This window comes from Lepeophtheirus salmonis, chromosome 1 (assembly GCF_016086655.4).
Source record: "Lepeophtheirus salmonis chromosome 1, UVic_Lsal_1.4, whole genome shotgun sequence".
NCBI classification, from domain to species: Eukaryota; Metazoa; Arthropoda; class Copepoda; order Siphonostomatoida; family Caligidae; genus Lepeophtheirus; species Lepeophtheirus salmonis.
In genome coordinates this window covers 49,402,276-49,426,581 of record NC_052131.2, presented here as the reverse complement: position 1 = coordinate 49,426,581, position 24,306 = coordinate 49,402,276, and the positions used below count along the sequence as shown (strand labels likewise).

Here is a 24,306-nt window from a genome sequence, read left to right as displayed (position 1 = left end):
GGATTATTTTATTATGCGTCTTTTAGACAAAGAGAGCTTAACTAGAGACCATGACCTATTCTATTCTTTGTAGAATTACTAATTAGCTTATGCCTACACAACTAGCCTATATATTTTGCTAATACACTGTTGCGTAAACTTGATCCATTTTGCATTAGAGAAGTTATAAAGTACTATAATAGATCAAGGAAGAATAGTTTTTCTAGTCTTCCTTGAATAGATATTAATAAGTATAGTGTGAGTAAGCTCTTGAATATGCACGGTGTAATAACTAATATTATGTCTTAGTAAAGCTGTAAAACAAAGTGGCATTGAGTAGATTCCTTGTCATATTATTTTCCTACGCAAGATGTTGCTTTTTGTTATACCACAGATGACATCTAATAATTTTTCCTTTGTAGAATTTATCTTGTTAAGTCAGTTAAAAGGGTGAATTCTTGGATGTAGGATAGTTAATTTATAATTATAGACTATATTAGTCTATATATATATATATATAATTTTAGTATACTTTAATATTTAAAGTATACTTGACGTCCCCTGGCGAACAAAAAAGTAATTGCGTAGTCGTGGATTATATTTAAAAAAATATTGATCACGTGGTCTTTGACTGTCTTCTCCTCACTTTATGCCCTGCTTTGGTGCGCATGTCATATTAATTATGTCGTAGTAGTACATAGAACGTGACGTCATAGTAGAATAAAGCAACAACATCCTTTTTTTTTTTTTTTTTTTTGTACTCGCCTCTAAGCATAGAGATATAAAGTACAAGTATTTTTATTTACTTTACTTTTTACAATATAAATAAATAGTACATTTCTAAGCAAAGAGAACCTCAACAGTCGTGCGTAGGTGATATAGAAGTGTCTCTATGCCTATTGCCTAGGTAGTACTAGTATTACTATATATTATTGTATTCAGTATTTGAATGTATACACACATTTGTGAAAATATGTCGTAATTTGGCAGTTCATATATTAATAAATAACAAGGGAATGGCCACAGTTAAAATCCCGGAGCAGAAAGTGATTCTCTGCGGCGAATATGGAGTGGGAAAGTCCTCTATGTTTCGACGATTCGCAACAGATACTTTCACTAGCGAGACGGACAGAAAGTCCACTCTCGGACTGGACCGTTTTACCAAAATATACGCGAATGGACGTATTAAATTAGCACTTTGGGACACTGGAGGCATGGAGCGTATTGCCTCAATCACTTCTAGCTACTACAAGTTTTCACAAGCAGCTATCCTTGTTTTTGCCTTGGATAGGCCACATACCTTTCATGTTCTATCCCAGCATCTACTCGATATTGTTACCTATGCGGAGAACGCCAAGATATTTTTGTTAGTAACTATTACATATTTCATTGATAATGAATTATTAGTTATTGCTCTGAGTCATACTGTTGATAGCCAGTGCAATGTTTGATGATATTATTAGCTCATTAGTCATTGATCATTTTATAATTATTTTCACTTCAACCTCAAAACTAGTTATAAGATATAATATTTGTGTCACAGCAATCCCTCCAAACAGATAATATATTCCATGTGTATGTCCAGAATATTGGTATATCAATGCGAATGTACAAACAAATATATTTTCGCATTTACATAGTGGATTGTATTAGTACACTTAAAAGAGTCTTGTAAAACCGTCATATATATGTAAATATTTATATAATGAAATCCAAATCTAACGGGGCATTACTGTAATATTGTCTTTTTAATTATGTAACTCAATACATTCCACTACTCAAATTTACAAGCAGTAGGGGTGGGAGAAAAACGGGATCAAATATTTTGTAATATGTACTACTAGAGCAGCTATCCCTTTAGTTAGTCGCGTTGCTCTTTGTCTATTTTTAGAAATATCTTATATATGAATTACATATATATTTATATATACCTCGAACAATCAACATCTCCCTACGACTATTGTTGACATAGAGATTCTATAGTTCATTTCATATTAAAATGTAGAATAGAATTGTGCAGTTTTGCTTATTACTATGGTGCTTCAAATTCGGATACGAGCAACATCTCGGTTTCAATGTTAATGTGCCTATTATCTAAAGTGTATAGTAATCTCAATTACATAAAAAATAAATCGATATTCAATTACGTAGTTAATTACAAAAATACTTTAGACATAATATGAGACCCGTAAGCACAAATTTTTTCTCAAATATGCATCTGGGCTACATTAGAACCCCTTTTTAACCAATTATAATTTTTCATTTATGTTATCAATACATTATTCTGATTAATCCCTTGCACTTAAATGTCGCAAAAATCTTCCGTCAGAGTTAAAGAAAATTAAATTACATCAATCAAAGGAAAATTTTATATGGCTTATAGTTAACATTCTTAGCTGTCTCAATCCAGACCATATATTTGAATATATAAGCCATAATATACTAGAATATGTATGAAATATTGGGGATTTTATGTCCCATTATGATTTTTGTTCTAGATTACTTTTGTATTCACGCGTCACATATTTACGTCTATAAACCCGTCATTTTCTAATAAAGTAGGATATTTATTTCTATCTCACCCAGACACGGTCAAATTATGTTCGTGGATGAGTAGTACGATAAAGGAGAAACATTTAAGACTTAAATTCTAAGTTTTTTATTCGAATAATTTTAATTAATAATGTAGTTCTTATATGCAGAATTAACCCCAGGTCGGGAAGTACGTTTAAATTTTTTTTATTATTATTATTATGAGTCGAAAGATTTTAAAAGTGACTAATGTGCATAATAATTAAAAGACTAATGAGTCCATCTGTGCCTATTTCATAAATTAGATGAGTCAGGAATAATTTTTTGTCAAATATAACACAATTTATTTGACTTTTTTCGATGCACTTTTCATTGCTACATTTGTAATTCAATTTGTATTTTTATGAAGTAAAAAACAAGGAAATATCAAATGAATACCGGTCTGCAAATTTTATTTATGATGAAACGTAGCAAGGAAAATGTTGTGGACCTCTGGTTTTTGGATTTAAAAAAATATTTCTGAGGAAAAGTATATCATATCTAAATTTGACTGTATTGATATTTAATCCAGTATTTAACAAACTGTGCCCGATGGTGCAATAATATGACCGTAGAATACCCAGATACGTCACAAAATTTATTTTTCTTTTATCATTTTATCCCAAGAAAAATTATCTCCTTAATGCTTCCAGGGCTATACATTTTTTTGAGAAGTACTGATATAATCTATTGAAAGTTCAAAATTTGATAATATTAATTAATTATTATATTTTCACAGGTGTGGGAATAAATTCGATTTAAAATCCAAAATAGAAGTTTCTGATCAAGACATGGAAATGTTCTGTGAACAGTGTCATAATTTGGTCTCAGGTATTTATAAAACCTCATGTAGAACCGGAGAAGGTGTAGAAGAGATGTTTGAGGACATTGCTCTCAAAATTGTAGAGTCTAATAGGTATTATGAAGCAACAGCAATACTCTGTTTAGTCCTGATTCGGTCTGTCCGAGTTTCTCTATACTTGATCCACAATTTACATGCAAAAATAATACAATTTTAGTTGTGTCTAATGGATAATATGTTCCAAACAATTTGTTCCAGTGTTGTAATGTTGAGGGAGTTGATCGTTCCCACCAAAACAATGATAGTGCTCCCCAACTTAAATATAAACGTATTTTAAACTTAATTCTACTGAAACTGCAGAATTTTTGACTACATCCTAAATTATTGTGCTTAATAATATATTTTTTTTAAATGTGCCCTCCAGAGCTGTAACTACTAAAGGATGTAATGTCATAAATTTTATGTTAATTGTCTTTTTAAATTTTTGGGCCAATATTAGCAAAAAAAAAAATCAATGTCTAGCTATTCAACTAACAGAAAAAAATCCCTGTCCTGTCCCCTCCTAGAATTTGGAGTGCCCGTCGTTGGATATAGATCTGGTTACGAAACTAGTTCTTTGTATCTGCGAAATCAGTTACACTAGGTCTGCCCCGTCTCTATTTCCTTAAAACGTTTATTTATTCCTTTAATTCCGTTTCATTAAGTTGTGTGTCCATACAATCAATAAATACGAGCCGGTTAAAAATATTGATGTATCTAATGCTAATTTTATTATTACTAGAGATGGGGAAATGAGTGCATTCGTTTTGTAAAAAATATATCATCCCCCAAGGTTAATAGAAATACAAGGTTATACCATAACGCATGTACAGCACAAGTTTGACTTCCACCACGCTTTTAATATTGACCTCATAGTTGATGAGGGGTTGTGTGTTTTGTCAAAATCTGTTTTTCCTGCCCAGCAGCCGGTACGATACATTAAATTAAAAATTCTAGGAAGCCCGATTGCATGATCGTCTAATCTTGTATTTCTATTAACCTTGGGGTATACCATAACGGGTGTACGACTAATGTTTGGCTACCACCACGCTTTTAATATTGACGTCATGGTAAATGAGTGGTTGCGTGTTTTGTCAGAATCTGCCTGTCTTGCCCAACAGTTGGTAGAATACGTCAGATTGAAAATTCTAGCAAGCCCGGTTACATGATGGTCTAATCTTGTAATTGTATTAATCTTGATCTTCCCTTTAATTTGTACAATTGGCTTATACGAGTTATTTTACGCGTATGCAGCAGAACGAAAAATTTAATATTTGAAATTTTTTCCAAAAAAATTAATTTTGTGATTTTTTTATATCCAAAAACCAAGTCTCCCAAAAATATAATCCTGCGTACGCCCCTATAAGCGCATAAAGTTTTTGCGTTTGCATTAAAAACGTTTCTGGTTAGACTGTATTGAAGTATATAGAGTATTGCTGTATTTTAATTAAAAATATATCACAAATTAATTATTCATAATGCTTACACGTTATTATACTTCATGTCCAGGTCACGAATGGAACTTCACGCATTAGAGCAAAATATTCGAATTAATAGTAGTGGACCTAGTTTTGAAGAATCCAATGATAAATCTTGTCCAAATTGTTGAAATCAACGATGTGTAGAAAATGTCTTCTTTACCTTTACTGAGTAAGGAATCGATAAAAGATATGAAGAAAAAAAAATACCTTCTATATATTCCTACTTATTTGTAGTCATTTATGGAAAGAAAATTTATACTAATTTATTTCGGATCTACTCCTTTTCTATGTTAATTACAAATATCTTTTATAGTATATTATTTTATTAAGATAATTTTTTGTATATTAGAATTATTTCTTTTATTTAAAAACAAAACAAAAACACAAACTTTAATCAAATATATACTGATTAAGCACTAATTCCCCTGACTGACACTTATTTTGTACTAATAAAATTTTTTATATCCATTAGTATCCGTATAGTAACAATATATATAATTTAGTACACAGTTTTTCTTAAATAAAATTATATGTAAATGAGAAAAATATTACACATTTGTTGAATGAATCAAAAATAAAATCATTAAGTATTATAGGAAGACGTCAGCGTTGTAAGACTGTGTATAAGTGTGTTCCATCAGCACAAAAGCAAGTATTGTGTCAGGATTACATTTGTACTCGTCAACTAACTAATTGTCTACCACTTCTGCCAATAAATTATTCTGTGTATATATAAAGCATACATAGAAGGTCTCCAAAATTCCCTGTCATATAATATGATAGTTCATAAAAGCTCTGTACCAGTGGCTCTCAAAACATTATACAGTGTGTACCACAGGAGAAAATATCAAGATCTCCTAATACTACCATCTAGGCTCGCAAATTAACTAACTCGACGGCCTAGGACTCTCGGGTTACTAACACTCCCTGCTTAAGGGGTAGCTAAAATATAGCCGATATTTTGGCTGTCTGTGGATGAGAGGAGACGGCACCTTTCTTTAATATATTAGGTGCTTGCTTTCTTAAACTCAAGCCAGCTGCAATGTTCACGAAGCACCGAGTAGGGATCAAATTCATTTCGGACTACCATAACCTGTACGGTACCTCCACAAAAAGCAACCAATTCTTAGGATTTTGCCCGTTATGGCCAAACAAAACATACAGGCTTAACCTATTTATGACGTTCCTCCACTTACCGCTAGAAATATTATACCAAAAATTTGAATATTGAGGCCATTATTGACACAAATATGTATACGAAACATTGGGCCATTTGTATTAATATATATATGAAGTAAAAAAGTAATATCGAATGGCCCATTTTCCTGAGTTTTGTTCAAGATTGATTGTCATCAATTTTTTTTTTATAGTAATTAGGTTCCATATCAACTTTTGGACCTACAATTATCTATTTTTATCTAGGAAAAGGAGAGATCAATCCATGAGAGTTTCAATACAGAGATCTGAGCTATTGCAATAATACATATATATATTTGTTTAAGTGTAATTTTATTTCAAAAAAAGCTATTGCTTCAAAAACAAGGTGGATTTAATTAGATATTAACAAAAAAAAACACAACCAAAACGAGATAAACAAACTATTTAAACAAAAAACTATAAGGATACCCTCCAGCCTTGGATCTAAATATACTTAAAATTAATGAATAGAAAAATGCCACGAGGGAAAGGCCCACAATGGCCAACAATTTCCTTTTGCCCGTATCCCCCTTCTTATCTGCAGCAGCCTCAGTCATAAGGATCATTCCAAAGACGATGGCTGCATAGAGAACCATAACGAAGTAGGTTTCCAAAACGAATTGTCCCTATAGAATATGTAAATAAACGTAATTTAGTCAACGTGTCGTCCTATTATTGACAGATGCAACAAACCTGAGAGGAATTATGAATATAAGCGACGGTTCCACCTTTAGCCTTGTGAATAAAAGGAGGTCCACGGATGTGATTCCACATTTGTCCACTACACATGGCAAAAACAAACATGAGAGCAAGGAGACCCCAAGCCGTCGTATTGAAAAGGAATTCCAAATTGTTGCGTCTTAAATATAAAAGACCTCCAACCTAGGGAATAATAAGATTACAAAAGAATTGTGCTCTTGGTCTTTGGATATATGAAATAGTCCTACTAAGGCAAAAAGCATAAGGAGGGCCACGGTTCCGGTATAGTTTGGTGGTCTAAAGACTCTGATATGAATATCCGTTCTTTCGCCAATCCATTTGGCAATGGCTTCACTCCCAAATCCTACTCTTTGTAAATCAAGGGAATCCATCTTTTTAGGCTTTCCTTTAGCTGGAAAGTGCATGAAAACGGGAGCGGTGTTTAGATTCATGATTTGAAATGCATCGGGACCCTCGTCAAAGTCCACCATGGCGAAAAAGAGTTTATCTGAGTAATACTGACTGCAAAGTGTAATAATAAAGAATAAGATAATTGAAATGGACGGGCGGGACAAGAGGGGCGCGAACAAGATTCACTCAGACCTAACCTGTATCTGTAGCTATTGGCCACGATTTGATATTCGTCAGAGGCTTGTTTGCAAATGGCACAGCCTCTTCCAGCTCCAAGAGCCGTAAACATCACAACCATGGAGTAGTTTCGAGGAGCATTGCGTACATATTCTCGAAACTTATTGCCGTTTAATCGAAGAACAGCTCTTTTTGAGGAGAGGTCCATCAATTGCCCGACTTTCTCCCCTAGAACGGCATGAGGATCCTTTTTCTTACTATTCTGGGATGAACTCAGGGCTACGATCCCCAAAATTAAGAGTGAGATCCGGAATATCATTGAGTCTGTATATTGTTACTTGTAACAAACGCTCCAATCCACAACTACAGAATCAGAGAACGTCAATTGCCGACAATTTTTAATGATGACGAAGTTTTAAAAACATGTCTACCAATTACTTCTTTTAGTCATACAAAATGGGCTATTATTTTTCTCTCTCTTCTGCGCATGCAGACAAAGCGAAAGGGGATTTGTATTTAGACAAGTGTCCCCCTAGATACGAGGCATTTTAAGCTAAAATGCCTAGGGTTTTTTGATTTATACTATATATCCAACACCCCATTGATTAATGATTATTAGCAATTTGTAAATATTGCAATCGACAAATTCACATTCTCAATCCGGCTGGAAATAGATGCATTGACGCCATACATGAATTATTTACATCCACAGCTGTAAAATCCCTTAATTTTTCTATTCGCAAATTAGAAATGTAGATATTTCACTTCGCATCCACAAAACCAAATTATGTTCTATATCGTTTAATGAATCATAATAGTTTAAGTGTCTCATTAATCAATTTTTATATAGTAATGCGGAGTGGTCCATTAAAATCTGAAGACTTACAGTTTTAAACTTCGACAAGCTATAATTTATTAATTAACTAGAGAATTTCAACAAAATTAATACTATAAATGCATGTGTGTCTGAGCTTTCTTAATTATTAATCGGCAATGATGGGTTTCAGGGAGCGGCGGAAGGCCTAGCACCTACTGGTAATCTAGTCCTCTGTCATGGCGTTGCGGTGCTGGCTGAAAGTGGCTTCGAGGGCCTCAGTGTTTGAATGACGGGCACTGCACCCAAAAGGTGTAGTCGAGGAGGTTGGAATCAGGGCTGTAGGGGGACCAAAAGAATCAAAGAAGAGTTCAAAAGAGTCGTGCAATGAGAGAGATGTGTTTATTTGATTGCTGGTGTCAAAAGTGTCCTCTCCTCCCTTACAAGGCTCATTCCACCCACTTTTTTTTATAGCTCTCCGGACAGTGAGGTGTGAAACCGCGAGATCTCTTGCATGGGCCCTCAATGACTTGAGGGGATTAGTCGGGTCCGTTTTCTTTAACTCCTCCGGGTCCAGTTTGGCCTTTTCGACAGAGCTTTTCTTCCTCTCCAATGTTTTGGACCTGGTTACAGCGTAGACGCCCAACAGCTTTGAGTGTGGGAATGGAAATTTGTCGATCACATTCAAGTGTCATTATCTCCACTTGTACGTAAGTTAGAGGGCTCAAGTTTGTTTTGTTTTGTAACTAATTGCTTATTTTTTAATATGTCGAAATATGAAATAATAATGATCAATCAACATTAATTAGTAGGTGTTCAGATTTCTATGGACCACCCGATAATTCGACTGATCTTTCACCAATATTAATTATTAGTATAATATATTTTATTATATATAAGTGCCGTTGGAATAAAGGGATCAGAGGGGTCATTTGCCCTTCCAATTATGTTAATACCCTCCTTGTTTAAGGTCAAAAGTTGAATTTTTATACTATATATCAAGGATATCTAACTATTATGGACCATAATCCAGTAATTAAATAAGTTTCAATGTATGTATATGTCCAGTAATCAACCACCAGAACCAGAGGGGCTTACATATCATGGCCTCCCTGTAAAAGTCGTGGGGCATCGCAGCAGAAGTGGGATTATATTTTATTTAGCTATATTTTAATCTTATAACATCAGGGGTCCAAATACAACATCCAGAAGATCACTGATCCCCAGTTGAGTAATCTTTCTTTATCTATATAAATAAAGCAAAGTTTGTTCGTCTGTGTGAATGTTTTTAGAGGCATTATTTTTGGTATGCGTTTAATATCTTAAAAAACTGCCTGACTACTTAATCAAAGAAACAACAAATGTTAATAACAGACTAACTTCTATAACTAAAGCTCAGCTCTTAATAGGACATTTTGTAACAGAAAAATAAATTTAATAAAGCTCGTGTATCGAGACATCCCTGTGTATACAAATAATAATATTCCAGTTTTGTTATAAAATAAAAGAAGTGTGGCAAGAGTAGGGAGTAGATAAATATAGCTAACTAACAAAATATTAGAATCTACTCTAGCTAGTTGAGAGTAGGGCGGAGAGGGGATACGTTTCGCGGTACGTATTTTGTACGCTGGCGCGCATTTATATATAATATAAATAGAGGAGGATCCAAGTTAAAAAGGGAAAGAGCAATGTTAGCTATGTTTTATATATAGTTACTGCTGAATTTCTGTTTCTATCTCTTTTGTGGTTGTTATGGATAAGTACAGCAGATGTCGCTAGTGAGGAGTCCTTGGCTTGGTGTTCCCTGTAGATCTCTGTGAGGACTGCCGTTTGCTCATTACCTTACTTATTAATACAACACGCATAATTTATGATCATTTGATTCATTTCTCCAATTAATTAAAGAGTATTCATGAGATGAATTCCTCCTTCAAGATAAAGGAACCTTCTCACTACTATAACCTTGGGGTTCCCTCATATCAGCGACTTCCCTTCCCGCAGGATCACAAAATTAAACTCTTCATTCAGCCCTACGTAAGAACGTCTTCCTTCGATTCACACTCCAGCATCCACTCAATACTCTCTTATTTAGTGTCCATCTCTTGAGTCAAAGTCGTTGCGTCTCTTTTTACCATTGAATTTCAACTCCAAAGTTGAGGAATCTATATTTTGGGATCATGATTTTTATCATTTTTTGTTTGATTCTCTAGTAAACTCCCTTTAATCCTCACTGCATAGTTGACCCCACAAATTCCTCTCTTCCCCCTCGTTCTCCTATCATTTGTGTATTTTTTGGAATCTTTGTTCTATTTTTGATTAAGAAGTTGTTGGTTGAATTAAGGCTAGAAGTCTCGGAAGTCGCACTTTCATTCTAAACATTTTCTTTAATACCATTCCAAGATACGCACATTTCCCAAACCCAGAGTACTTTCTCTCTACATGTGCTTAAAAATATTGACTTGTTCTATAATATTTATATACCTAAACCCCCATTAGTTTAATTAATGTCATTTAAAACCTCTTTCTTTCTCTCTCTCTCCTAGCTTAATGGACACAAAAAGGAATCATCAACAGTTTCGAGCACAACGTCCTCCAAATTAAAAACTGAAAAACTTTTTGTTGAGCCCTATGCCCTTTCCATAGTTTCAAAGCGAGTGTCGAAACCCCTCAAGAAGGAAGTGGACGAAGGGTACAATGTCGTTAATGTTGAAGAAGAAACTACTTCGAAAGCTACACAAAAAAGGTCGTCATCCACTACAGCTCTGGATGATGATGAGGAAGAAGTGGAGATGATACCGGTTCCGAAGAAACGACGGATAATCAAATATTCCTTTAATAACAAGTCAACAATCAATTCGTCATCGCCTTCTTCTTCTTCTGGTGTTAGCGGTGTTTCTTCACCATCATCCAAGGATAAGGTTTTTAAATCTCAATTTTCATCAGTGAGTGATAAAAGAATGAAGGAGTCAGAATCCTCCTCCAAAACGGACTCACAGACAATGATCAAGTTGAGTAACGGTCAATTCATTCGTGTGCCTCAAAGTATGCTTGTAAATATTGAGTTATTTAAACAAAAGTCACAAGCTCTGACGGTTAGCCCCGTTATTCATCAAACCTCAGTGTCCTTATCTTCTCCTTCTTGCGAGTCAATTGCTAAAGTGGTAGTCAAGGAGAAGAAAGCAGTGACTTCTGTTGCTCCTCAGACTATCAATGTTGTTGGGTCGACTACCATAACGACAAAACAGCCTATGATTACTGCAAAAAAGCTTAATCCGATTGTCCCTTCTACTAAAATGTCTCCTACAATTATTCAGCCTGTAAATAGTTTAGGGGCCACACCCCCAATTATATTATCCTCACTGATCGAAAGAACAAAAACAATTAATCTTCCAAAGACTCTAAATACTATAAATGCGTCGTCTATGATTGCAAAGAAATCTCTAACTATTGAGAGACCCACCTCCCGTGTTATTCCTTCTTCTTCTTCTCAACAACAACGGGGAAAATCCTTATCATCAATTGTCGTTAATTCTCAATCACCCCAATCCCACATAATTGCACTAAAGACACATGAAAAGAATGGGCAAGTAATCTATCTCAAGTCTGTTCCGAATCCAAAGTCCCCAACTCCTGGTGCTACTCGTTTAATTGTAGCTCAACCCCAGCCCAATCAGAGACTGACTACAACAAATATTCAACAGGTGCTGAATCAAACAGGGACACATCCAGGAGTTCAATTGCCTCTGAAATTAGTAAACCAGCCTGCATCTTCCATAGAGGGCATTTCAACAACCCCCAGGAATCCAGTTATAGTCAAACGATTAATTCCTTCTGATTTACCACGCTTAAATTCTCAAGTCAACAAGGGAAAGCCGTGTTCCAACTCTGTAGGATCCCCACTCAATGGTAAATATAGAGACATTAAGAAATTGTCCCAAACTCTTAAGCATGTTTTAAGCCAATCAACAGATCCGTTTGTAATTCTTTCTAATGAATCAGAATCGCCCAAAGAGGTGAAACTTAAAACAATGGTTAATGTAAAAAGTGAATTAGACCCTTTATTAAATATTGATGCTGATTCTAAATCTTGTTTTAAAAACAACCATGATTATTCTTGTACTCTTAGGGGCGTTAAGTTGAGTGAAGCTCTCATGGATATTTCAAAGCGTGGGATTTTTGTGGATACAACGGCTGTCAAAGTGGATTCCTCGTCTTGCTCCGGACAAATATCTACAGTGAATATTCAAGTTCCACAAAAGGATCTCTTAAGTTTTGCAGTTTCTGAGACGAAAAAAGAAAAGAGAAGGCCCTTGTCTTCTACTCCGCATCCGATTAAGTTGTTAAAATCTAGGAATTCACCAACTTCTTCCAAATCCTCATCTTCTTTTAGCAGCAGAAAGGTTTTAAATTCAAAATCCAATTATGTTCATGTTCTGGCTCGTAAAGGCTCTATGAATGAACATCACGTTTTATCTACTTCCACTAGTGTAAGCTCACATTTTAAGACAAATCAAATGCAATTAGATAAAGAACATAATTCATGTTATTATTATATTGATGAAGGTCTTCCTAAAGGTTGGTTTGCTCAGGTAGAGTTTCTTCCAGAACACAATAAAACTGAAATATATCATATTACTGTAGATAATTTGAGACTACGATCTGGAGAAGAATTGTGGGACTATCTCATGCATGGAGTTGTGCCTTGTTCATCATCCCCAAAACGCAGCAATAGATTAATTCTTGGAGGTATACCTAAAAATATGCCCCTACGACGGGAAATGCCTATAAGGAAAGCAGTTGTTAATTTGACATCCCTATGGTGATGAATGATGATTGGACAATACTACACCCCTATCCCCTCTTAATGGTTTTACACAACTTTTTTTATGGTATATTATGTTTTAATAGTATATGCAGGGTTTATATGTTGATAAATTTATAGCTCTCAAGTATATATATATATTCATGTATTGGTCCTCCATATTCTCATCTCTTTTTTTAATAATTAATTAATTATTGAATAATTTTGTAACATTTTCACAGTGATGAATAATAATAACATTGTTATATATACTAATCTCTGAGGAGATTGTAATAATCTCTTTGAGCAATATAAAATGTGTTCTGTTATTTCTTTAATATTCAAAATGGCTGGGTAGAGGGGCTTGTTGGTGCACTTTTTGCTGTAATATTCAGTTTGTACAAGTGTAACTGGAGATGTTTTATAAGTAGTAATAGAAAATAACTAGAATGGCACTCGCTAGATTGTAACCTCCATCTATAATCAAATCGAGTTATGTATCTCAACTTTTTCCAAGGTTAAAATCGATGATGCATTTTTTTACGTTTTGTGTTACTTTGAACTTGACTTCTCAAAATATAATGGCATCTTACGGCGTCCATGTATAATCTTCGTACAAAGTTTGATTAAAATCGATTCGTAACTTTTGCCCTAGTCCTGAAGACTAATAAAAAGGGGCAAAAACATAAACTATGTTCAGCTTCGTTGGCGGAGGTAATTATAGTGGCCATCATTATTACTGACACAAAATACTCCCAAGGACGTAAATTTAAAAAAAATGTCACATTTCAGAATTGGGTGGTCCATTGAAATCTGAACTTATTAATTCAATGATTATTGAAATTCATTCATATTTCCATATATAAACAGTTAGTTACAAAACAAAACAAACCTGAGCTCTATAGCTTACATACAAGTCGAGAAAATGACACTTGAATGTGATCGACGAATTTCCATTCGCGCACTCCAAACAGTTGGGCATCTTCACGACCACCGTCTACGCTGTCAGCAAGTCCGAAACTTTGAAGAGGAAGAAGGGCTCTACCAAAAAGGCCAAACTAGATCCGGAGGAGTTTAAGGAAACAGCCAGGCCAATCCCCTCATGTCCGTGAGGGCCCATCCAAGAGATCTTGTGGTTTCACACCAGACTGTCAGGAGAGCTATCAAAAAAGTGTGTGAAAAGAACCTTATGAGGGTGGAGACACCAGCAATGAAAAAAAAAGCCATCTCTTCTGTTCCGAGACTCTATTTTGACACTTTTGGCGCCCTTACAGCCCTGAAGCCAAAAAACCCTCGACTACACATTTTGTGTGCATGTCGAGGGGAAGGACTTCAGTATCTGTCATCCAAACACTGAGGCCCTCAAAGCCACTTTCAGCCAGCACTGGAACGCTATGACAGAAGACTACATCTACAGTCTCTGCCAGGCCTTCCCTGGGCCAAGATAAATTATATCTTGTTGAAGTTTAAAATTAAAAAGTTTACAGGTTCAATGGATCACTCGGTATGTATCTTCTCACCACTTTCAAACAGTCATAACTCATAGTCATAGCTAATAAAGCATTGATAGGTGGTTATTTGAATCAAGATACTTAGAGACAAGGTAGGTCAGAGACGCTATTTTCATGAAAATTTTATTGATACACACGCCCAATTATGTGACGTCATATAGATAAAATATTTAAATCTTATAAACATAAACAATCATCTTGACTTACATAATTTCGCTTGGCAAATTTCACTCTTTGATAATAATATTAAATATACATACGAACATAATAAATAGTAAAGTATACACTGTGATAATGAGTTCCTCAAACTTATCAAAAAGTATCCTGGAAACAGTAGATATAATTCATGATTCTATATCTGATCTATTTACGGAAAGACTTAAATACTCGACCAAATCTTGTGCCATCCATAATTGTCCAAATCCAATTGATACTTCCTAACATTTATTCACATCCAATCATCATGGGTATTTGATATTATTAATAATTATAATTTATATGGTATATTCATAAACATAATTATTATTAATGAACTTGTAAACAGTAACAGCTGACTATATTATGATTTATTCAGCTAGGGAGCGCTTTTATTTATCGACTTGACGTCATATCTGCCTGGCGAGGTTAAAAAAATGATGACTGACCTACCTTGTTTCTAAGTATCTTGATTTCAATAAGGTGCTGGACCTCAACTCCAAGAAAATGGCTAGAAATTGAAAATATGCAAAATACGTAGATGTATTAGGTTTCGTTATAGAAATCCTAGACTGCTATAATTTTAAACTAATTAGGTCTTCAGTAATCCCTGGGTCGGCCCAGTCTTGGGGTGAAACTAGTTTTTTTTAAAATATCGGTGTTACGGCTGCAGAGGGTACCCTCGCTTTCACAAAACAAAAAGCATGATAACAGCTACAGATCAATGGATTGCTCATTCAGTTTGCTGCGAAAGATTTTCCCAGATTCGGTGATAGCTCCAAAAATCTCAAATGCTCGCACCAAGACAGAATCCATTGTCAATGCCGTGATAGCCCAACATTCTATCGAAGTTGCTATGAAAGCACTCGAAGAAATCCCAAATGTGGCATTTCATTTACGACATTTGTATGCATTCACATGCTCATGGTGCGACATGCTATACACTACACCCCCCTCACGCCCTCCCTGCGACGAAGTGTCCTCTTTTTTTACAAACTCAAATCTGGTCACTCTAGATTAGAGAATCAAATATGTTTACTCTAGATTAGAGAATCAAATATGTTTAATGATGAAAATCCCGTGTACAAAGGACATGTATGTTTTAAAAAACAAACGAAAATCAACATGGTAACCCTGACAATTTGAAGAATGTTTTGGAGGAGATAAAGACGTCATGAGCATTATCCGGTGTGTTTTTTATCTGGCCCATTAATTTTTAATTGGTAGTATAAAAATGGTTTCTTTTTTTAACATGCCCATTCCACACTGGATTTTCACCTTTAAACATTATGTTCATGAGTCATGACCAGTGATAAAGATCTGGTATATTTTTTAGCTGGCCCGTTTTTTTAGAATTGGTAATCTGAAGAATGAATTTTCTTTTCCTCAGCATTTGTCAATATTATTTCATTCCTGAGTATTGAACATCCATTCCTAAATTGATTCAATTATATTCAAAACCTGATTGAACATTCGTTTCTTCTCATAAAAGACGGAACTTAACCCTGAGGATTTGTTACGTAGTTATAATTGTTAGTCATTTTGGACTCAGAGTAGAATGGGTTATCGACATCTGAGTCATTTCTAGCAATGTCCTTGTTTATACCCTTTGCTCCTTCCTTCCTTGTTACGGCTAATTGTAGCTGATCTAATGAATCGTCATGAGCATTATGCAAATGATTTCTACTAAGCTCTGGAGTGAACCAAGCGTCAATCCAATGCGTTCTACTAATATCTGGAGTGAACCAAGGGTCAATCACTTAACCTTATGTAGGGGGATGTGTATGTTTATGTTTAAAAATCAAATGGCAAAACGTAATTCACTTTGTACAATTTTATTCCATTTTTATTTCAACAGCTTCAGAGAATCTATGGGAAGTCACGTGCTACAATTAATATTTCTTCTACAAAGACAATATTTTTGAACTGAAATAAAAAAAAATTTGATTAAAAAACTTGTATAGAGTATATGTTTCAATCTGGAATTGCTACAAACATTACTTTTAACATTTTTCTACAAGTCAAGTACAAAAAAATTACCAAAAGTATAGTTTAGATCAAACATTTTATCTGTTAAAGTTAGGAGTCATCTTTTTGGCAAAGGTTGTACAATATAAATAACGTAAATCTTTAATAGAGAATTAAGAAAGAGAGACAGATAATCAAAGGGTTGAAAGATGATTAATTGATTAATAATATTAATACTATATTAGACAGTGTTATGTCCGTGACATTTTCAGTTTTTCTCTGAATATTATGAATTAATTTTGCTTTATAGCATAATCACTATGTGTCTGGTGTCAGGAAAAAATGGGAGCAGAAAAAATGGTAAGATAAAAAAAAAAGGAGAAGTGTCTAAATGGAAAAAATGGCAAGATTCTTTTAAACTGATATAATATCTATCACCAATATAATATATAATAAAGAAAAGAAAAAAAAAAACACGACAGCGGTTCCAATGGAAGGAGTGCTAATCACTTAATTCTCCGTTATTAATTACAATATCATTAGACTATTCATATTGGGCAAGATTACCCAGCCAAGGAAGGAGTCGACTCTTCTCTTTTGAGGCTTTGCTTGGTTTTTTCTTCAGATAAAGTTTCAATCTGCCATCACTACCGTAGAAATTGAAATTCAAGCATCTCCTGTTGAGGATAAACTATTTTTGTACTAATTCTTAGAGAACATGGAAGTCTTTCAGTCATTAATTAATGAAGATCGATCTGAGCATATGAAAAACACTTCTAAATTACAAATATGTCACTTCATTTATCCAATTGTTTGTGTGTATTATGTTTGATATGTTTCAACATTAAAATAATGACTAATATATCATATTCATGCTGTCATAATCATAAGTAAACATATTTATTTTGTCACAAATTGATAGATGTAAATTTTATGATTTTTTCCCTTGGAATAAGATCTAAATTACTTGAAAGTTACGCATTTTTTAAACATCCATAAGCCGAAAATAACGATTGAAATTACTAATTTGATTGAATATATTTTATTCATAAAACTAACTTTTTAAGGGCCTTTGAAAAAATATTATTGTATTTATGATCAAAAGAAGTGGACTGATACTCACCATGATCAAATAAAATAAAAAAGATTGTATTTCTCTGTAATTGAAAGGTAACCCTTAGTTAAATAGACACAACAGTTTCACAAATGACAAACTTTTAAAATACAATATAGTTAATAGAAATATAAGGCACCTGAAATTTTTGAGGGCCTGAAACCTTCCCATGGAGTTGCCTCTAACTATACGTACCTAAATTAACCAAATTAGATAATTACATGAGTGTCGAATAAATTTTTTTAGAGTCGTTTCTGTCGTCATAAAATATGTATTTACATTTATTCAATAAATAAATTAATTGATGGAATTGACCATTGACAAAGGAATTTACATTAATATATGTTTTTCAAGTTAATGAAGTTGGAGCTGGATTCTTATTCTAAATTGAAATGAATGAATATATAGAGTTATAATATTCACATTCTTTGATAAAAGACACTGAACACCATTATTATTTATGACAAACGTTGTTACATATTCAAATGCCATTGTATCATACTAGAAAAATACACTTAAAAATTCGTTGAAAGAGCCCATAGGCCACTTTTTATGGTTCTCATACTTGGTTTGATACATTGGAAGAATGAATTCACAGTCCTAGATAAACAACTTCGAGAATTCGAGTCCTTTAGATAACTACGTAATGCAGCCTGTTTAGTTCTCTTTGGGCAAGAAAGAAGGTTTATGAAGAGACGAAGCCAAAATTACATTTAAAAGGCTAAATAATAACACTGCAATTATTTATTGCATATATATGCCGGAAAATTTATGATTTTTAAAAGTTGCAACTCTATTTTGCCTATGATTTAATATATTAAATTATTTTATTAAGTATTATTACGCAAACTATAATTTAAAAAGTGTCATTAAGTTTTTCAAAAATAGTTTGTTGTTTTTATATGTAAAATAATAGCAATTCAATTACTGCTTAACAAAATCATTCGGGACATCTTCTAACATAAATACTTTCCAGGATTTACTTCTTAAAATTTAATTTTCTATTCAAATATTTCATTGATTATTACCTTAAAAAAATATAGATATATTGGAAGGAAATAGCAAAATAATAATGTAAGAACCCAGGTTAATCATTTTTATTAACCTCAGCAGGATAAGCGAATGTGAAACCATTAAACTAGCGACATCTTAGTGTGAATATGAAGAGGTAATTATAAATTACCTCTTCACATTTATCACAGATAGATTGTATTTTCAGAACTACACAACTAATTATGCTGTTATTATATAAAACAAAATTTTCTGTGATGAAATGAAAATGGCTCGGGCACAATACTGTCTAATATATTTTTAATCAAGTAATTATCATTTAACCCTTCGATCCTCTTTTTCTTTCTTAATTTTCTACTAAAAATTACGCCATATATATTGTACATCCTTCGCCAAAAAATAACTCCTAACTTTAACGGATAAAATGTTCGTTCTAAACTTTACTTTTGGTAATTTTTTTGTAATCGTCTTGTGGAAAATGTTAAAGGTAATGTTTTTAGGAATTTCAGACTGAAAATAAACTCAACGCAAGTTTTTTTAATCAAAATCATTTCTATTTCACTTAAAAATGTTGTCTTGGTGGAAGAAATATTAATTGTAGCACTTGACTTCCCATAGATTCCCTGATACTGATGAAATACAAATGGGATAATATTGTTCAAAGTCAATTTTGCCATTTGATTTTTAACCATAAAAGGGTCAATCACTTAACCTCATGTAGGAGGATTTGTACTTTTTATGGTTAAAAATCAAATGGCATAACCATTTTTATTTCATTGTGTTTGCACAATAATACTCCATTTTTATTTCAATAGCATCAGAAAATCTATATAATCATTCAGACAATCGCCAAATTGAAGTACGATGAATAAAACTGATTTAAAATAAATTTTATGATTATAAAAGTGTTTTTATTGATTAGTCAAATGCTACAATTAATATATCTTCAACCAAGACAACATTTTTTGAACTGAAATAAAAATGTTGTTGATTAAAATCACTTGCGTAGAGTAATTGTTTAATTCGGAGAGTGATATGAGCTATTACGTATATTATATACGAATTAAAAATGAGAATTAAGGTAATGAAGGAAGGCGATGATTAGCGAGTTAGTCTTAGTATGTATCTTCATAGAGGTTGAAGAAGTATTTGAACATTGCGAGTCCACGTCTCGCTTGTGTATTACAACCTAAAGTTATGACATATTTAACTGAATTCCGATGTTAAAACAAGAAAAAATTATCTGGATCAATCTATTATTTCAATATTCTGTATTTATAATTTATTATTATTAATAGTTATATGATTTTAATTGTTTAATTTTGTATATTTAACTTAAATGTTTAATGGTTTATTTTTTAGTATGTAGATTATATTTAATTAAAGCCTTCTTTTTTAAACTTTGAGCTTCAAATATATTTCAAATATTTCAATATTCTGTATTTATAATTTATTATTATTAATAGTTATATGATTTTAATTGTTTAATTTTGTATATTTAACTTAAATGTTTAATCTATTAAAGCCTTTTTTTAAACTTTGAGCTTCAAATATATTTCAAATACTCTACTTTGTCGTTTCATTAGCTATTATTCTGAGAATAAGGTTCATAATGAATTACAATTTCATGGAGTGTGACTTTTTCAAATCTACTGTAACAGATAAAAAACGTCGAAGTCAATTATACGTAGTATATCTTCATTAAACATTTTGCTAATAAATACATTCGTTATACCCTCAAAAATCATAATAAAGCAGGCAGATGATAATCACATCAGTATTTTAAACAATGATACCATATGTCTTTTTTCCCCCCTCCTCCTTGCACGTGTTTTTCTCTACAACATTATCAACTATACCTATAATAAATCGTGGTAAAAATGCTTTAAAAATATTTACATTCAAAACAAAATAATTTAAAAATAAGAAGCAGACAAATTGAATCAAAATCGTTTAAAAGAGATTAAATCTCTTGTCAGACGACCATCAAATAGATGATATATTTGTGTTCCTGAAATAATTAAAACGTCAAATAATAGGAGAAGTAAAAAGTTATGAGAGTATTTTCGCTTTATTTTGACAATAAAATTAAGATAATTAGGAATATCCGATTTAGATGGTTCCAAACGGTTTGTAATACGTTATTCTATACTTATTCATGGATTTATGACTTATGCTCCTTTTCCAAATGAACAAGACGGGGTTATCGATTTTTGGGGAGATAATAAAGGGGGATTATGCTATACCCAAAACCCAAAAACCGTTTTTTGCAGCTTAAGGAGACTAAATAATATGGGGTTGAGTTATTTATCAATAAGTGATTGGCATTTCAATAAAGAACTATTATACAAATAACTACGTTTTCTAAATTTACTAGAAATCAACAAAGTTATGGGGCTAAAAAAGAAATCGGTGAAAATTGCAATTTCGTTTATTTCAGGTGCAAAGAAATGAACTTCCAATCGAACATGGGATTAGTATATTGAATAAAGTTTGTTGAAAGTCTGGAGATTCGTTTGCATATAAATTTGCCAAATTAAAATTGACAGATAACTAAAATATCTGTTATTTTCTGAATAATTTTTCAACTTTTTCATTTTTTCTCTCTTTTTTCCCATTTTTTATCAAACGTCAATTTTCAGTTATTTAAGAAAAAAATGCCACAATAGGATGCTTTTTGCACAAAAAAATGCCGACACAACATTTAAATTGGAGTATTCCAGTTTTTGGAACACTTTAATACATAATCTTTGCAATATTTGCAAAAATGAACTAGTTATAGAGTGTTATTTTTTCGACATTATTCTTCATAACTTTTTTTATTTTTACAAGTACGAAAAAAATATTGGTAGGTTTGTGTTTCTTTTACAATTAAATAGAAAATTCTAGCAATAGTGACGTCATAGACTATGTGTGGCTGCGTGTTTTGTCAAAATCTGCCTATCTTACCCAGTAGTCGTTACAATACATGAGATTGAAAATTCTAGTAAGTTTTATACAACTTTTAAAATTTGACGGGTACGTTTACTAAAATCTACCATCACCACTTTCTCTTTCTAATTATTATTCCTTTTTTCTCTCTCACTCTCTCTTTCTATACCAAGAACTTTTTTCCCTAGACTCAACTAGATATTAATCCTACGGCAACCTAATATATTAAAATGCATCCTACAATACATAAATACACCATCATGATAATTATTAACATGATAATCTGGATCGTTCAAAGTACACCAACGGTCATTATAATACTCATAATTCCACATAGTCTCATTCTGTTTATGAATTTACTTGAGGAAATATGCGTGTAGATATCTTCAATGCTCTTAATCCGAAGAATCTGTGATTGGGTGGCTTCAAGCCCAAGGACTCCTTTCATCGTTCGTGATTTGTTCGTGTGGCAGGAATTGTAACGAAGTATTGTGTGCAGGCATCCCCTGGTATAAGTGGTATAAGGCATCTTGTAGGAAAATATATTAAATTTAAAAAAAAGCTTTTTTTGAAAAAAGTCATATTTCTTTTAAACATTTTATTATGATCATTTATCATTGGTCAAAATTATCAACAGTTTCTACTACTGCAGACCAAAACGGCCTTTATAAACGTACAGTTGTAGATTGGTATAATTTTTTGCGTGAAATTTGTACAAAACATTTTGAAACCCATCCTGTAAGGTAAAAAAGGTAAAAATAAGGAGTTGAATACTGGATAATTTAAACGTAAGAATAAATCATGTTATTGCTTCACAAATATTATATATTTTTTTATCTCAATAGGGGAAGTATATTAAATGTTTATCGGAAGTGGACTTTAGGATATTATAGAAAAAATCTGCTTATTATTATGGATATATATCTTAAACGTCTATATTACTTTGCTTATTTAATTTAAATATTATGACATAATTAAAATTTTAATATATATATATAATTGTTATTTTATTTATATCAGGGTGGTGGAAGTGGTGGTTAAAAAATATCTTCGGTTTGTATTGAAAACATATAAATTAGTATAATTCATTCTTAGCTGCTTCATTGATTCATAATCATTCAAATTAGTAAAATATAAATTTATAGTATCTAATTTATTAATTTTCTATATATATACTTTTCTATGTTACAGCATATTTAATATCTAGTTGAGTCTAGAGAAAAAAAAGTTCCTCGTATCGAAAGAGAGAGAGAGAAAAAAAAAGGAAGAATAATTAGAAAGAGAAAGTGGTGATGGTAGATTTTAGTAAACGTGCCCAATTTGACTTGGGATAATACTAATGGATAATTATCAAATGGAACTTAGTAATTTCTGGTTTGTGACAGTAAGTATTTATTTTTCAATAATCTGTATGTATATAATATAGTTTGTGTGTATGTGCTCGTTATGGGGTGCGCTTGCCGTTAGGGCTAGGAGACTGAAACTTTGGATGATGCCTATTTGGATCCTGCTCAGGATAAGTGAGGGGTGCTGATTTTTGGGAGGGGTGGGTCATATAAAGGAGGATTATTCTATACCCAAAACCAAAGCTGTGCTCGGTTCAGGTTCAGCTGTACTATCAGTCCTGTTTTTTTTATTTAAACGGCCTCGATCTTGTTTCAGTTTTATCAGTCTCGTTTCTTTTTTATAAAGCTTCAGTTTGTTAAAAGGTACTTAAAACAAAGGGTGTAGCAACAAAATTCGGGCCCAGGAAATGATATTAAATACAAACAGGGCCGCAGCAACCTTATACACAGAATGCATAGTGCCCCAAGTTCCAGCAGGGGCCCCAAAAAACTAAGTTTGCTTATGACAATAGTTTTCAAACTGGGGGGGCGTGAGCTGAGGCTAGGGGGAGGAAAATGGAGAATTGAGGATTGCATTCATTTTACACATACATCGTACACATGTTTCGTATATGAAGGGGGCCTTGGCATAGTAAAGTTTGGGAAATACTGGCTTTATAAATATTATAGTTATCCTATTATAGGGCCTGACAGGCTTAGTACCCGACTAGGATCCATAATCTTTAATTTATACCGTCTGGTGCCTAAAACCACTTTTCAAGATCAATAAGAAACCCTTAGTTATTTGGAACTTAGCTGCGACTGTATTATCCTGGCAACGTAAAAATATCATTGAAAAACTCTGCAATTGCACAGAAAAGAACTCACAAAATTGACTTTTTGATTAAAACTAATTTATTTTTAATAATATAAATTTTATTTTATTTATATATTCTGTATAGGAACAAAAGCACAAGAATCGAGACCGATAAATAAAATATTGCGGTCTTGGTTCGACTTTGTCGGTTCTGGTTCTAGCGGTTCAAGAACCGGAACCACTTCAACTGCTAGACCGATAAAGGCACAACCTTGCCCAAAACGAAAAATGTTTTTTTGTAGCACAAAGCGACTAGATATGGGGTTGAGTTAAAAATCAAAAAGTGACTGCTGTCTCAAAAAACAACAATAAGAATAACAACGTTTTCTAAAATTCTTAGTAAAGCCTCTCTACCCTTCCCTGCGGACTTCATAAATAGATTAATTTTATATATTAGTTTGCT

General features: G+C 32.8%; 3 protein-coding genes across 7 annotated transcripts; 2 read left to right on the top strand and 1 right to left on the bottom strand.

The window, feature by feature from the left end:
- Window positions 1-742: 742 nt before the first annotated feature.
- RabX6 (RAS oncogene family member RabX6) lies at window positions 743-5,292 on the top strand. Its single transcript, XM_040727304.2, has 3 exons — window positions 743-1,345; window positions 3,290-3,466; window positions 4,901-5,292. The coding sequence occupies exons 1-3, from the start codon at window positions 996-998 to the stop codon at window positions 4,998-5,000; spliced, it is 627 nt and encodes a 208-aa protein (XP_040583238.1). The 5' UTR covers window positions 743-995; the 3' UTR covers window positions 5,001-5,292.
- Window positions 5,293-6,364: 1,072 nt separating this feature from the next.
- On the bottom strand, window positions 6,365-8,230 carry Ostgamma (oligosaccharide transferase gamma subunit). The gene is made up of 4 exons (XM_040727303.2): window positions 7,377-8,230; window positions 7,017-7,290; window positions 6,763-6,951; window positions 6,365-6,695 (listed from the first exon to the last, which is right to left on the bottom strand). Exons 1-4 carry the CDS (start codon window positions 7,673-7,675, stop codon window positions 6,471-6,473), a joined length of 987 nt encoding a protein of 328 aa, XP_040583237.1. The 5' UTR covers window positions 7,676-8,230; the 3' UTR covers window positions 6,365-6,470.
- A 1,596-nt stretch (window positions 8,231-9,826) lies between these two features.
- Window positions 9,827-13,288, top strand: LOC121131905 (uncharacterized). Of its 5 annotated transcripts, XR_005869199.2 has the most exons (5): window positions 9,914-10,204; window positions 10,714-12,076; window positions 12,297-12,657; window positions 12,734-12,759; window positions 12,812-13,288. XR_005869199.2 is itself a non-coding variant. In XM_040727302.2 (3 exons), exons 1-3 carry the CDS (start codon window positions 10,088-10,090, stop codon window positions 12,308-12,310), a joined length of 1,494 nt encoding a protein of 497 aa, XP_040583236.1. In that variant the 5' UTR covers window positions 9,827-10,087; the 3' UTR covers window positions 12,311-13,288. The 5 variants fall into 5 exon arrangements, 1 of the variants encoding a protein (XP_040583236.1); XR_005869195.2 differs by having other exon boundaries at window positions 9,897-10,204; window positions 12,734-13,288; XR_005869196.2 differs by having other exon boundaries at window positions 9,905-10,204; window positions 12,297-12,745.
- Window positions 13,289-24,306: the final 11,018 nt, after the last annotated feature.